Source organism: Lactuca virosa, chromosome 3 (genome assembly GCF_052849685.1).
Source record: "Lactuca virosa cultivar CGN04683 chromosome 3, Lactuca_virosa_CGN04683_v6, whole genome shotgun sequence".
Classification (NCBI taxonomy): Eukaryota; Viridiplantae; Streptophyta; class Magnoliopsida; order Asterales; family Asteraceae; genus Lactuca; species Lactuca virosa.
In genome coordinates, this window is record NC_136428.1 from 393,835,857 (window position 1) to 393,850,357 (window position 14,501).

The 14,501-nt window shown below is 36.0% G+C and overlaps 1 protein-coding gene across 2 annotated transcripts; it reads right to left on the bottom strand.

Annotated features, from left to right (window-relative positions):
* Positions 1 to 517: 517 nt before the first annotated feature.
* Positions 518 to 2,540, bottom strand: LOC145167728 (uncharacterized). Of its 2 annotated transcripts, none has more exons than XM_079086966.1 (4): positions 2,250 to 2,540; positions 1,971 to 2,085; positions 1,754 to 1,850; positions 518 to 1,021 (listed from the first exon to the last, which is right to left on the bottom strand). In XM_079086966.1, the coding sequence occupies exons 1-4, from the start codon at positions 2,474 to 2,476 to the stop codon at positions 753 to 755; spliced, it is 708 nt and encodes a 235-aa protein (XP_078943092.1). In that variant the 5' UTR covers positions 2,477 to 2,540; the 3' UTR covers positions 518 to 752. The 2 variants fall into 2 exon arrangements, with proteins under 2 accessions (XP_078943092.1, XP_078943091.1); XM_079086965.1 differs by having other exon boundaries at positions 1,971 to 2,088.
* Positions 2,541 to 14,501: the final 11,961 nt, after the last annotated feature.

Below are 14,501 nucleotides of genomic sequence, written 5' to 3' on the forward strand. Positions count from 1 at the left end.
CTTCTTGTTGTCAAAGTTCATGCTCAAAACACCCTTAATGAAATTTTTGTTTTTGAAAATTCTAACTGATTGTAAAATTATACTTTTTGAACTTTTTAAAACTTTTTAGAACCTTATAATTTGTAAGCTATATCTATTTATAACAAAGAAAAACCGTTTTGAATTGGGATGACATAACTATAATACTATTGTATTGTAGTACAAATAAAAAAAGAAGTACCGTTATATAATAAACAACTTAGTAAAAATATGTTGATAGTTGATGTATTTAACTCGAGTTTTTTATTATATTTTGAAAAAAAAAAAAAAAACATAACTAAACGATAATTACTTAGGGTATGCACTATGCAGTATCCAAATAGAAATTGTATCTAATAATTTTAGATGCCATGAGGATCGGGGAGACAAACACAGTCATAACAAGACTAGTAGTGCCTAAATTATTGTGTTTTCCATTTGGGATTCATGACTTTTGGGCCCCTAACAATTCTAAAACATAGACAATGACATTACGCTATTTTAAACGCAAAGTAATAGCAAATATTTTCTTTATTTGTGTATTATTCTTTCTTAGTGGAAATTGTAGTTTATTTCCAGGTCACAGGACAACCCTTCATAACAAATCTATGAATCTATTTCTTGTATTTACCCCTTTTTGAACACATACAAGGTAAAGATTATTCAAAAAAAAAAAAAAAAAAAAAAAAAAAAAAAAAAAAACTACATTCCAACGAAATCTCATAAAACTTTGATCATGTCTCGGTGCTCCTTGTGATGACCACTATTAACAATATGACTACCGAGAGGAGTAGTGAAGATCGAACTTTTTCTTCCAATATATCATCGAGTTTTGATGTGGATTTTGACTTCCTTGTCACAATTTGTATTCTTTCAAGGATGAAAACCTCTAATTTATCGATTAATTCTGTAATTTTCAATTTCATGAAAGCAAAAATCCACTTAATCAAAAGAGATGTCGAGTTGAGTTCATTCTTGTATCCCATGGCCTTTTCTTCATTAGCTGCATTATGAACAAACTATCAATTGCAAGCCCTGTGGATTTTCAAGCTTTTGTAACAATGAGGGCGTCGCTAAATCTTCTAAGCATTCGTGACGCCTAGATTTTTACATTTTGTACCCATAATAACAACTAACTTTTTATGGTCAAATTGAAAAGGGAAATTTTCAGGAAATAATATATGTTACCTTTTTTAACCAATATAGATTATATTCTATCTTGTAGGGTTGTACTTATGATAATAATATGTTTTTTACATTAATGTGTCTAAATTTCTATCAATAATGCCAATGTGTAACTCATAATAGTAACATGCTTTTACAGTTTTACTTATTATTGATAATAGAAATTCACAACCAAATAAAGAACATTTACATATTGGTAACATGTGTCGCTAGTATGGGTAAAAATTATAAGGGTGTTTCTATTGTGTCTAGAAAATTAAAAACATTCCATATAAATTGTGAGATAAAGCATGTTGCTATTCCACGTAGTTTTCCAATCAAAATGGTCAACAATTTACCCAATTATTCGTTTTGAACATTACAACATCCTAATTTCAATTATTTCAATTATTTCAATTAAATACAATACTTTTTTGTTATAAGTGGGTAAAATTTTCAAAACATAATGTTGTAATAAGAAAATTTAAAAATAAATCAACGAAAATACATTACCATTTCTTGCATTTAACCCACTAATTATTTAACTTACAAAAGGGAAATGAAACTTAACCTGTGTATGGCAATGAGCGTTGAAGATCCCGAACTTCATCATTCTTCAAGATGGCATCCCACACCTCTATATCTGACGATATCGATAACACAAGTTTCTACCAAAAAAATTATGTAATTTATTAAAATTTCTTTAATCAAAATTAAAAAATATGCGTACAAAGAATTTATAGACAAATCTAGATTAAAAGTATAAATTTAATTTCAAAATAGAAAACCGGAACAGAAGCATCTGTTTGTAGCAAATGGTAGGCATCAAGAAGCCTGTTTTGTCCCAAAGATTTTGAAGAATCCATTATTTCTGAATTTGTTGCACAAATTACATCCATCACCCTACTTTCAAAAACAAAAATCATGGTTACTTTTCTGGAACAATATAAACGAATTTATCTATAAATTAAACTCGTAACATTCATAATTATATAAAAAAATACAGATTTAAACACTTCTTTAAGGTCACGATAAGTTTTCTGGAAACTTGAATTTGGAAAAGGTACCTTCGAAGATCAGATATGGCGTTTTGGACTTCAATTTTAGAAGGGACAGGTCCAAAGTTGGTTTCATAGGGATATCCACTTGCACTTTTTTCATCGATGAAATCGAAGTTTTCGGTAAGAAAATTGGAAGAGAAGGGTGGAACAGTTGGAGAATACGGTGGCCGAGAGTGATGGTTAGTGGAGATGGAGACGGTGGTCGGCGGTGTTGGAACTGCTCCTCCTCCCATACTTGCCAAAGTAAAGTGAGAAAAACAGAAAAGCGGTGGTCGAAGATAATGTTGCTTGCTGACAATTTATCATAGAGTACTTTAAGGTTTGAAAAATGACACTCTTTCACGTTCTTTTCGAAGTTAAATTAAATATTCTCTTACACTTTATTTCTACTTATCTTTCTACGATATCAAATATTGACATGTGTCGCATTTAATTACATATTTAATAAAATTAATAATCATTTAATTCACTTGTCACCATTTGATATGATAGAAGGATAAATAGAAAAAAAATATATAGGAGAATATTTAATTTCTCTCTTTTCAATAGTTTGAGGTTATACCTAGTATTAGTTAAAATTAGTTTATAGTTGGGGACTAATTTGTTTTTATTTATATAGATTAGTTCAACAAAAATAATTATAAGCTATTCAAAAATATAAAATGACATAAAATATAAAAGTTAAAACTACTAATATATCTTAAAAACTATTTGTCGTTGTTGTACTAGAAGGGTTTTTGTTTATTTAAAATAGAACTTTTACTCCCAAATGAAATTTTTTATTTAATTTGAGATTTCTAAAAGCCTTTGGAAACTCTTAAAAACCCGTTATCGAACATACCTAACAATGTTTTTTAAAAAAAAGATGGATGACATGTTAAAATGCATTTTGAAGATGGATACCATGTTAAAATGCATTTTAATCAAAGAGTTTAAGTTTGGGTTAAATAGAACCTAACATGTTAAGTTATGGATTCTTTTTAGTTTTATAAATGGTTTGGGTAAAAATACTACTTATTACAATAATTTTTTTAAGTAATAAAATGATATCTTAACAAACTAATTCAGATTGTATATATAATCTTTGTATCTTTTAATCATTATAAATTTAATAACTTATGTTGTGGTGGAAGACAAACATACAACAAACTATGTTGTTAAATTTTTTTTGAATGATCATATTAATTCTTTTAAAAACTATATACATAGATCTTTGGATCATAATATTAATATACATGACCTTTTTTATTCAATTATCATTACAAGGTGATTTTTCTATTTGCTCATCCTTATAAATAAAAAAAGCAATCGGAAAAGATAGTTTTCTTGTAAATGATTATCTATTTAACTTGGTTATGAAAACGGAAGTTAAGTTTTGAGAAAACTATAAATTTGGTCTTTGTTTTTGTCTAAAAGTTTGGGTTCGAGTTCCTCATACTTTCAATTTTGCATAAATAATACTTATGAACGTCACTCTCCAAATTGAAATTATTAACTTGCCTAAATAGGGCACACACCTATTCCACCCCATCTCCACCCACCCGACCTTTTTTATCCCTCTGTCACTCTAATCCGTTCCCCCCAAATGCAACCACCTACCAGACCCTTATACCCTACGACTTCATACACATACGTACCTACAACTAAACATACACGCGCACACACACACACATAATTTCCTTCGGATTTTCCATTGCAACATATGGCATAAAACTATAGTCATATCCTAAGAAACTCTTAATGAACACCTTCACTCGCATAAAACCGGCTCCACGAACTTCAACTAAGTTTTCATTTTCACCAAGTTAAGATGTAATAAGCCCGTATGTGTCCATGCCACTAGAAAACCCCGATAATACCACCTCCACCATATCATAAATGTTGTAAATATTCCTTCATTTTTTACATTTTCTTCATAAGAACAATTACCATCACAAATTGAAGGTTAGTGTCTTACCATTCTATGGATAAGAAAAGAAGAGAACAAGTTCCAGAATGCTCATGATTATGTCAAATATTGGTTGAAGGCATATGGTACTCGGGCCTAACTTGTTTCTCATCGCCCCATATTTGGTGACCATTCGATTCATGTACTATAATGATCTCATCATTCCTTGAATATTCTGGTTGCGAGTTTGTTGATAAACTCATGTTAATCCGGTTCGATTCTTGACTAGTTGAGGATTGGTCGAGTTCGGTTCAACAAAGCCTTTTGTTTCAAGGGTGTGCATTTCTTCAAGTATCTTGTCGATGGATTTTAACCGAGAGGTACTTATTGCACTAGGTTCACAAGCTTTACCACTAATTATAGTTAAAGAAGACAAGTCATTTGCCTCCACTTTCTTTATTTATATAGTTAATCATAAATGACATCCTTTGCAAAGTGGAAATGTCGGGAGACTTCCTTGAGATCCAAACACACGTAAGGTGTGGAGATGAAGGAGGAGTTGGAATTCTGACAGAACGATATAAGTTTTCACTTTAAATTTTAAAGAGCCTTTTGGTTGGAGAGAGAGAGAGAGAGAGAGAGAGAGAGAGAGAGAGAGACCCATTTTGGTTTTAATATTCTTGATTTTATTAGTAGAAAAAATTTAATAATTAAAATTAGTCAATTCAGTTTTGGAATTGATCGATGGACCAAAATCAAAATGAAACATGTTGATAAATACTATCAGTATAAAATTAAAAGTTTAAGAATGGAAACCTCATTTTTTTTACAAGGAACCAAATTCACATTTATAAAAGAACTTGAATTAAAAAAAATTGAAAATTTATCAAAAGTATATTGTATTTTTCAAATGTTCACGTTTTTAGGAACAACCACAAGAAAATCTTGTAATTTACAAATATAATGTGCAAATTTTGATTTCCGGTTTAAACCCATATTTGTTGATTATGCAGTTAAAATAATCTTAATGTTTCGTATCCAATAAAAAAACTTTTTAAAACTTTAACTTATTATTTGAAAAATATACTATTTTTATTAAAACCGTAAGATTAAAACTTAAAGGACTCCCACAATGTCCCTAAAATATTTCTAAAAATATATAATTGACTATCAAAAATTTTGTACAAAACTATAAAAATGTTCTTTATGGTTAGTCGAAAATCATCACTTTGGTCCAAAAATTGTTGGACTCATACTATTGGTCCAAACTTTTTATTTTGTTTTCGACTTTGTTTTAATATATTTTGAATTTTTTAAAAATTGTTGGACTCATTTTTTGTTGCGTTTAAACTTCATCATTAGAAATTTCTTTATGTTGAATGATCTGAACCCCTAAATTGTTGCTTAAAATAATCCATAACTATTCACCAAAAATATGAAAATCTTTGTTGAGTAACTTAGTTATTTTTGAAAGTGCGGTGTATACTCTAGCTAACGTCACTTCTTTTTGTTCATACTATTCTACGCATCTTACAACTAGCCTACGAATAGTATTCTTTTAAAAAAATTGAAATGAAAGTGAGAATGAAATTTAAAGTGTAATGAAATGGAATCGAAAGGAATAAAAGATGTGTTTTTAATGAATCCAAGGATATTAATAAAGTTAGTAATAAAAATATAAGACAAAACTTCAAAAATGGTCCCTGTGGTTTCACAAAATCTGAAGTTTGGTCCCTAATTTACAAAAACCTCATGGATCGTCCCTGTGGTTTCAAAACTTTTAACATTTGGTCCTTCCGGCTCATTCTGTTACCATTTAGCCGTTAAGTAAGGGGCATTTTTGTCATTTTACTACCCAGAGACCATTTATGAGGTTTTCTATTACTTTTTTTTAAAAAAATAAAAAATAAATAAAATTTAATATGCAAGGGTCTCTCTCCTTGAAAGTCAACACCCTAAACGTAAAAAAGTGATAACTCTTCTTTCTTCCTGATCAAATGAGATCTTGCATAATTAATTAGAGCATTTGTTTGGTTGCTCTTAAACTAAACCCATGACCACCCATGACATACCACCTCCCCACCATTGATTCGATCAAACATCACCACCTTACCTACTTTTTCTCTCCTTCTCATGAACCTACTGTCAAGAAACGACACCACCACGAAGGGTGGTCAAAAGACACCGCTGCCTCCATTAAAGAACCAACACTGGTGGCTTTAACTGCCGTGAATCACCACCATCTGCCACTGTTATTGACCAGTAACCCCCTCCGTCCCTCTCCTGTTCAGATAATCAACCACCACCACCATTAGAAGTTGTAACGTATTCGGAGTATCCGGGCCCCACGTCTTTCCTTTCGGATTTATCGATTGTGTTGAAAGTGACTACAGGAGCTCGACCTCGTCTCACTTCGTTTCCATTAGCATCAACTTGTAGGTTGTGACAACCGTCAAATTTCGGTCAAGTCAAAGTCAAACAAAGTCAACAAGTCAAACCGGTCAACTCCATTAACCCTTGTATGTTAAGGTTTACGTTGTACAATTCACTATTTTAATGAGAAAACATCATTTGGAAAATTAATGTGTTTGATTTTCCTTAGCCTTAACAGTGCTAAACAACGAACCAAAGCGATAAAACACTATTGCACAATTATCGGGGGCTGTGTAAGACTCTTAAACATGGCTTAACGGGGTTTACAAATATGAAAATTGTAAAAATCTCATCATATTTACTATTTACTATTTACTATTTACAATTTACTACCTACTATTTACTATTTATGTTTTAAAAATTACTATTATTAGCCAATTAGTATTAACCATCTTCTAGAAACATTTGTCATGATTACATCATGAATATGTCATATACACTAACTAGTTATATGGAGAATGTCAACATTTAGCACTTATTATTAAAGAATTATATATGAATAGTAATTCTTACTAGTATAAATACAAGGCTTAAGTCACTCATTTTCTACACCATTCTCTCTCAATTTCAAGACTTCCAAGGTTAATCATCAAGCTTTCTTCCACTCTTGGTTCTCGATTCGTCAAGGCATCTTCTAAGTGTTTTTGAGTTGAACACTTCTCTTCTCCAACATCCATCCTCTAAGAACACATAAGGTGAGTTCATACCCCTACATTTACATGTTTTTCTTAAGTTTTAAGGGGGGAATACAAGTAAAATCATCAAGAACACAATTAAACTTTTTCTATCAGATTACATCAGAAAAGATGAACTTCGATCACGGACTGTTTTGGTCAACTTAAATATTTTAGTTTTCAAAACTGTTCCAGGTGCAAGTAGTTGAAACTCTTAGCTTTAAAATGGCTACTTGCACATCTCCATATGATTTTTCTACAATTTATGGTGATTTTTACAAAACTGCCTATCATTTCAGAGGCAAACCCGGACCAGTCTGTGATTATGAACATTTTCACCTCTGTTAGAGATCACTAAAAATCATGATAAAATTTATGAACAAACTAGACTCATATTCCAAACTCTCAGAATTTGCGGATTTGGATTTAGAGCTTTGATGATTTTTCTATAAATTTTCTAAGAACGGTAACAGAAACTGTATTCAACGAAAAGTTGCTGTCAATTTCATTTCACCTTGTAACATGTTGAGCAAGGTGTATATCTTTATGTGATTATATGTTATTGCAATATATGACATTTTATCTTAATATTTAGACACACATCAGTTTACAAATGGATTTGGACATATAAAATATAAAGAATAACAAGTGATTATAATCAAAGTACAACCGATACATTCAAACATTTAATAAACTATTTTGAATATAGTTTGCATACATTACTACGTACTACCCTTGGTTGATAAACTATAATAGGTATAGTTTATGATACATTACATAACACATACATTTAAAAAGGGTACATTTATACAAAGGATATTTTCATTAAGCAAGGTACGGCTATACGGTACCAAGTTTTCATAACACGTAATTCCGTTAATGACTTTGTGAGACATTTACTTCAAATTACCATTAAGTCCTGTATTGTAACCAGAGTCTCCTTGAGGGAGAGCGTGATAGTTGTGTATAGATCTATATTGGGTTTGACAAACCCACACCTAAACTGCATGCAACAGTTAGACCGATAGGTCTGGGGTGACAAATGTCATAACATTTCCGACGCCTGAAGAACGTCGTTTTAGGCAACCTTTGTCATAGTATGGTTATAATAAACTCACATAAAGTATTAATAAACATTGGAATTTACGGGAACTTCATTAAAATTTAACGAGTTTATGTCGATTTAAACTTGCATTGTTTTACTATAAATATGACAAATTACTTGTACATTTCGGTCTTTGGGTTTTAAGACTACATTTACACATTAAGGAAAATATTGGATTTTCTAACACAAATACTACTTTTACAAACGAAAGGCTTTTAATAATACCAAACAAAAGCTTATGAACTCACCAACCTTTGTGTTGACACTTTTTCAAACAACTTGTATTCTCAGGAAATCATTAAACAGGTAACCAAGTGCTTTTGAGGATGGGGCGCTAAGGCGTCTACTATTTCATATTTTGTCAACATATTGTAATTGATTCGTAAACATGTAATTCATACAATGATGTCACTTTTTCAATTATATATATGTTGGTTGTGTTTGCTTCAATTACTATTACAATTGTTGTTATGATACTATACATGAAGTCCTCCACCCCCGGACATTTCCGCCATCCTTGGTTTGGGGGTGTGACAGATTGGTATCAGAGCACAGTTTATAGTAAATTAAGTATATCAAACCACATAAGATATACAAACTATAAACACAATTGGGACTAATAGTCTCTGATTTGTGCATTTTTCAAATAAATATACTCTTAGAAAATAAATGATTTTCTTGATTAAAGTATACATACATACATTACATGCTCGCATGGTATCATAACTAGCGAAAACATAAAGCAAAAGAAGAAGAGTTGAACATTTTGAGTATGCCTTAGTATATGTGGATTAAATCTGGGAAGGATATAGCCTGATCAACTATATATGTCCGGGAATTGACTTGCATATACCGGGGGATGGTCAGGATGGACAACAAATCTAACAAACCTAATAACACACTACAAAAGGATACTTTAAGAACTCAAAACTAAACATTTACAAATACTATAGGAGTATTTTGTGTTACTATAATAAATTATCTGAGAATTAAATAGGTCTTTATTTATAGATCAATAGCTGCTAAGTGGATGCGCTAAGGTCATATGTAACTAAGATGCTATAGACTTAGAATTTATGTATCTTTGTTTCACTTCCTGTCCTTGTTTGGTTGTGGTCTTGGAGTTAGGGTCATCTATTCGAAGGACTATTATATCTTAATCACATATGACTGGTATGCACTTTGCAACTAATTTAGTAACCGATAAAGATCATTTTAAAATATAATATATTAATTATGTCCCGACTAAATTAGTATATGTAAAACTTTTACAAACAGTCATATACTTGGAAACAAGGAGACTCAAATAAAATATTTTATACTTTCATTTTACCTCATAACCCAATGTATTGGGTCAATTAAAAGTATAAAATCGTATGTATCGTAAACATACCGGAAAACAACGTAATAATATACTTTATGTATAAAAGATTTCTCTTCCTATAAATATACTTTTACTAAAAGTACATTGGTTTACGACTTACGACAGAACCATGCCGCCAAGGAGAAGACCAAGACCTTCCGGCAAAACAGCAACACCTCCTCCGCCGCTGCCTCCACAGTTTGATCCTGCGATGTTCCAGGCTGCAGTAACAGCAGCCGTAGCGGCCGCAATATCGCAGATAGGGACAAACGGAGCTGGTGGTTGTGGATCGGGTGCTACAAACTCTAACCATGGAGACAGTACGTGGCGTACAAGAGAGTGTTCCTACAAAGACTTCACCAATGGCAAACCCGACAACTTCAATGGGAGCGGGGGAGTCATCACTTTAATGCAATGGTTTGAAAAGACTGAAGTAGTCTTTCAAGTGTGCTCTTGCCCCGAAGCGAGCAAAGTTAAGTTCGCAGCCTTCACTTTCACCGGCCGTGCCCTTACTTGGTGGAACTGTCGGATTAATTCACTTACTCTCGAAGTAGCTAGCTCCATATCCTGGGCAGAACTAAAAACCTTGATGATGAAGGAGTACTGGCCGAGAGGTGAAATTCAAAAGCTGGAACAAGAACTTTGGAACCTCAGGATGACGGGCTCCGACCTTGAAACCTACACCACCCGATTCAATGAATTGGCTCTCCTCTGCCCAACAATGGTTACTCCGGAGGAGAAAAAGGTGGAGCGATACCTTTGGGGACTGTCTCCCCAAGTGCAAAGTAGTGTCCTGGCTTCAAGGCCAACTACTTTTGACAGTGCCAGGGAGCTGGCACAACAACTTGTTGACCACCGAGCCGGTCATAATACTACAACCACCACCACTGATCAATCAAAAGGGGGAAACAACAAAAGGAAGTTCTGGAACGAAAAGAAGAGCCAACCAGCACAGGACCCCGCTAAGAAGCAACAAACTGTTGCTGTCCATGCTGCCACTACTGCTACCACTCCAGCACCACCGAAGCCATATGCTGGAACCCTACCTAAGTGCAACAAGTGCAACTTTCACCACAATGGTGCTTGTAGGGAGATGCACTGTAACAACTGCGACAGGAAGGGGCACACTGCTCGTTTCTGTAAAGCGCCGGCTCGACCAATCAACCAAGTCGCCAGTACGGGGGCAACCCGAACCTGCTACAACTGTGGAGACGCCGGTCACTTCAAAAGAAACTGCCCCAAAGCACAAGCCCCTAATGCTGGTGGAGTAGGAAGAGTCCTGGCAATAGGACATGGGGAAGCAGTCGAGGATCCCACGGTGGTTACCGGTACGTTTCTCCTCAATAACTCTTATGCATGCGTACTATTCGATAGTGGAGCGGAGAGGAGTTTCGTGAGCCACCAATATAGACAATTACTTGAACAAAATCCTCAATCACTAAAGGATACTTATGTAGTAGAAATGGCAAATGGGAAAGTAGAACGCACTAGCGATATATACTCAGAGTGTACTCTCACTCTAGACAACCATACATTTAAAATTGACCTGATGCCGGTCACCATAAAAAGCTTCGACGTAATCATCGGGATGGATTGGTTAGTTCCTCACCGTGCCGACATTCTATGTTACGAAAGGGTCGTTCGCCTCAATCTACCAAATGACGAAACCCTTCTCATCTATGGTGACAAACCTAGTGCGAATTTACAAATCATCTCATGCATCAAAGCCCAAAAGTATCTCCGGAAGGAGTACCACGCCTTCTTGGCCCACGTAGTAGACAAGAAACAAGACGTGAAAGACATCAAAGACATCCCCGAAGTGTGTAACTTCCCGGATGTGTTCCCAGAAGATCTTCCTGGTGTACCACTCGCACGACAAGTCGATTTCAGAATTGACTTAATACCCGGAGCTACCCCCGTAGCCAGAGCTCCATACCGCCTCGCACCAACAGAAATGCAAGAGTTGTCCAGTCAGTTGAACGAGCTTTTGAGCAAAGGGTTCATCAGACCAAGCTTCTCACCTTGGGGAGCACCAGTCCTTTTTGTAAAGAAGAAGGACGGATCCTTTCGCATGTGCATCGACTATCGGGAACTAAACAAACTCACCATCAAGAACCGATATCCTCTACCCCGAATCGACGACCTTTTCGACCAACTCCAAGGAGCAAATTTCTTCTCAAAGATCGACCTAAGGTCAGGTTACCATCAGCTACGAGTTCAAGAAGAAGATATTCCCAAAACTGCATTCAGAACTCGCTATGGGCACTACGAGTTTGTGGTGATGTCCTTCGGTTTAACAAATGCACCTGCGGTATTCATGGACCTAATGAATAGAGTGTGTCGACCCTACCTAGACAAGTTTGTAATCGTATTCATCGACGATATCTTGATCTACTCGCGAAGCGAAGAAGAGCATCGCCTACATCTACGCCAAGTGCTAGAGACACTAAGAGCGGAAAAGCTTTATGCTAAGTTCTCTAAGTGTGAATTCTGGATTAGAGAAGTGGATTTCCTTGGCCATGTGGTAAGTGAGAAAGGCATACATGTGGATCCCTCCAAGATCAAGGCAATCGAGAATTGGTCAGCACCCAAGACGCCAACCGAAATTCGACAATTCCTTGGGCTTGCTGGCTACTACCGAAGATTTATACAAAACTTCTCCAAGATTGCGAAACCACTCACCACTTTGACGCAGAAAGGTGTGATATTCAAGTGGGAAAATAAACAAGAAACTGCTTTCCAAACGTTAAAACAAGCCCTATGCAGCGCACCGATCTTGTCTCTCCCAGAGGGAACCGAAGACTTCGTAGTGTACTGTGATGCTTCGAATCAAGGCCTCGGATGTGTGCTCATGCAGAGAGGGAAGGTTATCGCATATGCATCAAGACAACTTAAGACGCACGAGGTTAATTATACTACCCACGACCTGGAATTAGGAGCAGTAGTATTCGCTTTGAAGATCTGGAGACACTACCTCTACGGCACGAAATGCACTATCTTCACTGATCACAAAAGTCTTCAGCATATCCTCAATCAGAAAGAGCTCAACATGCGACAGAGGAGATGGGTAGAGTTGCTGAATGACTACGAGTGCGAAATTCGTTATCATCCGGGCAAGGCCAATGTAGTGGCCGATGCTCTAAGCAGGAAGGAGTACTCGGGCCGCCGAGTAAAATCCTTAACAATGACAATCCATTCCCACCTGACCATACAAATCAAGGAAGCTCAACTGGAAGCTTTGAAACCAGAAAAGGTGGCAGGAGAGGCATTAAAGGGGAATGGATAAAAACTTAGAAGTCAAGGATGATGGAGCACGTTATATCATGAACCGGATTTGGACACCGAAGTTCGGTGGACTCCGAGACGTCGTCATGAATGAAGCACACAAGACTCGATACTCCATCCATCCCGGGTCGGATAAGATGTATCTGGACCTCAAGAAATTATACTGGTGGCCGAACATGAAAGCTGAGATTGCTACCTATGTGAGCAAGTGTCTGACTTGCGCCAAGGTCAAAATCGAATACCAGAAACCATCCGGGCTATTACAACAGCCGGATATACCTCAGTGGAAGTGGGAACGAATAACCATGGAATTCATAACCAAGCTGCCTAAGACATCGGGCGGGCTTGACACCATATGGGTAATCGTAGACAGATTGACCAAATCAGCACACTTCCTACCGATAAAAGAAACCGACAAGATGGAGAAGCTTACTAGAACATACATCAAAGAGATTGTACGACTCTATGGTGTGCCGATATCCATTATCTCCGATAGAGATAGTAGATTTACCTCACGGTTTTGGCAGTCTCTACAAAAATCATTGGGAACTAGGCTTGACATGAGTACGGCCTACCACCCACAAACCGACGGACAGAGCGAACGAACCATTCAAACGTTGGAAGACATGTTAAGAGCTTGTGTGATAGACTTCGGTAAAGCATGGGATACCCATCTACCGCTTATCGAATTTTCCTACAATAACAGCTATCATACTAGCATCAAAGTGGCTCCATTCGAAGCTCTTTACGGTCGCAAATGCAGATCACCCCTGTGTTGGGCTGAGGTGGGGGATACACAGCTAGCTAGAGGGCAAGTCTCTAATAGCACCCTCACTGGTCCTGAAATCATAAGGGAAACCACAGAAAAGATCGTTCAAATTCGAGAAAGACTGAAAGCGTCTCGCGATCGGCAAAAGAGTTACGCAGACAAACGACGCAAACCCTTGGAATTCCAGGTGGGTGATCGTGTACTACTAAAAGTTTCCCCTTGGAAAGGAATGATACGATTCGGCAAACGCGGGAAACTAAATCCAAGGTACATCGGGCCATTCGAAATCCTTGCTAGGATTGGGCCAGTAGCATACAAACTTCGATTACCTCAGGAACTCGACAAAGTACATCCCACATTTCACGTGTCGAACCTAAAGAAGTGTTTGTCTGATGAGACACTCGTAATACCACTCGACGAAATCGAAGTTAACGAAAATCTCCACTTCGTGGAGGAACCAGTCGAAATCATGGATCGGGAAATCAAACGAACGAAACAAAGTCGTATTCCCATCGTGAAGGTCCGTTGGAACGCTAAACGAGGACCCGAATTCACCTGGGAACGCGAGGATCAGATGAAACAAAAGTATCCACATCTCTTCCCGAACTCTTGAAGTCCCAGTCAAAAATGCAAATTTCGGGACGAAATTTCTTCTAACGGGGGGATGATGTGACAACCGTCAAATTTCGGTCAAGTCAAAGTCAAACAAAGTCAACAAGTCAAACCGGTCAACTCCATTAA

Coding starts and splice junctions, on each gene's coding strand:
- LOC145167728 (XM_079086965.1), bottom strand. CDS start 2,476: ATGGGAGGAGGAGCAGTTCCAACACCGCCGACCACCGTCTCCATCTCC. Junction 2,089..2,249: donor GCCATATCTGATCTTCGAAG/GTACCTTTTCCA, acceptor TGTTTTTGAAAG/TAGGGTGATGGATGTAATTT. Junction 1,022..1,753: donor ACGCTCATTGCCATACACAG/GTTAAGTTTCAT, acceptor TTCATAATGCAG/CTAATGAAGAAAAGGCCATG.